Source organism: Nestor notabilis, unplaced genomic scaffold, assembly GCF_000696875.1.
Source record: "Nestor notabilis isolate BGI_N333 unplaced genomic scaffold, ASM69687v1 scaffold1864, whole genome shotgun sequence".
NCBI classification, from domain to species: domain Eukaryota; kingdom Metazoa; phylum Chordata; class Aves; order Psittaciformes; family Psittacidae; genus Nestor; species Nestor notabilis.
In genome coordinates this window covers 21,971-23,631 of record NW_009924032.1, presented here as the reverse complement: position 1 = coordinate 23,631, position 1,661 = coordinate 21,971, and the positions used below count along the sequence as shown (strand labels likewise).

Here is a 1,661-nt window from a genome sequence, read left to right as displayed (position 1 = left end):
GGGCCCTGAGGCCGGCGGTGGGGCTCATCGCTCCTCGGACAGTCTGTAGCTTTTCTGGGAAGAAAATCAGGGGGGATCCCCCTCCCCCGGTACTGTAGCAACTCTTGGGACTAGCGAGGGCCTGTTTTCTTTGTTTCACCCTGCAGAATAGGGATAGCTTGTCGCCATTCGGTGGAGCAGTGTCCAGGGGAGGTGTGAACGAGAGTGTCGTGGCATTAAGTGGTGAATTTGTGAATTTTTTGTCGGGGGAATAGTGCTATGGCTCTAACCTAGTCCTTTGGTATGCTGGGATTCGATTAGCTGTTTATGTCTAGTGAGTCTGGTGGGGTAGGACAGTACTCACAGCCTTTGCTTAATACTGTTAGTAGTAGCAGTATCCAAGATAAAAGGAGATATGTGAATATATATCCGATGCCTCCCTTGCAGCCTCCACCCTGTATGGAGCATCCTTTGTCATCTTTGTCATCTGCTCACTCTTTTTTTCTTTGTTCAGGCAGCACAAATGCTTTCCCTCAACAGTAACTTCAAGCAGCTCAACACACCTTATTGGCACCAAACTATGGCAGGACACAAACTTCCTGTGGAAGTGGTATTCTGTAGTGCAGTACTACCCACTAGAACTGTCTTGAGCTGGATGCAAAAGCTTTTCTTTGGCATTTCTTTTGGAGTTTTGTTTTTTCTAACTTTTTCTTTGACATGCTTCTTCATGCAGGCTAGTTTGGAGGATTATGAAGAAACAGTAAAGAAGGCTAAAGAGGCATGGAAGGTCTGGGCTGATGTAAGTTAGCAGAGACTTCTCTTTTATAACATATCTCAAGCAGGTAAAGCCCATTAAATTGTCCTGTCAGGTGGAGGTGTAAAAACATGTTTATATTATGTATGTTGCATTAAAGCAAAAATCTGCAATAAAGACCTCAACAAACAAACCCAGACAACTTGTGCACGTTACCACTGTGTTACAGAGGTGAGGATATTGGCTTGTTTCGAAAATGTTTGTTTCGAAAAGCCTGACAACTTCACCTAGCTTTGTGCTTGTAAGCCATGCCAACAGGTCTGCTGAAGTTTAGAAACCTTGTCGCAAGCAAATTATCCCTGTGGGTGTGTTTTACTTTGTGTTGCTACATGCTTTTTCCTGGGAGAACACTGTTGCTTGTTCCCTGAGGTGCAGCTCTCTGGGGGCATTGTGGGTAATGTAATTTAGCGTAAGTAGCAGAATTTATAATCTAAGTGGTTCCGGCAGTATTCAGTAGAACTGAAGTCTTGAATGGACAGAAATGTGTGCGGTGCTACCAGTCTCTCTGAGGCAGGAAACAGTTTTTGTAGAGCAGTGCGCATGATAAAAATGACTAACAGTGTCTTGGGAAGATAAAGGGAAAAGCACAGCAATCAGTGGTTTCTGTTGCAGGGGTGGAAAACTAGCAGTATATGTGCAGCAGAAGTCACAGATGTTCAGCCTGAAGTAGTTTCTTCTGTTTTCTTTCGCTTTGACTAGATCCCAGCACCGAAGCGTGGAGAAATAGTGCGACAGATTGGTGATGCCCTGAGACAAAAAATAAAAGTTCTGGGAAGCTTGGTAAGGTGTTCTAAGAAGCTGCTTAACTTTTGGGGGGGAAGGAGGGGTCAAACCTGTTTTTCTTGCTTTTCTTTAACGTACCGCTCTT

At 44.4% G+C, this 1,661-nt stretch overlaps 1 protein-coding gene across 1 annotated transcript in view; it reads left to right on the top strand.

Moving 5' to 3' along the window:
* Window positions 1-493: 493 nt before the first annotated feature.
* Window positions 494-1,661, top strand: part of ALDH7A1 (aldehyde dehydrogenase 7 family, member A1) — a gene marked incomplete at its 5' end in the record, with an annotated part of 14,459 nt that continues 13,291 nt past the window's right edge. Inside the window, 3 exons of the mRNA XM_010012433.1 lie at window positions 494-589; window positions 713-778; window positions 1,493-1,573. Coding sequence (XP_010010735.1) covers window positions 494-589; window positions 713-778; window positions 1,493-1,573 — 243 coding nt within the window. The remainder of the gene's footprint in view (window positions 590-712; window positions 779-1,492; window positions 1,574-1,661) is intronic.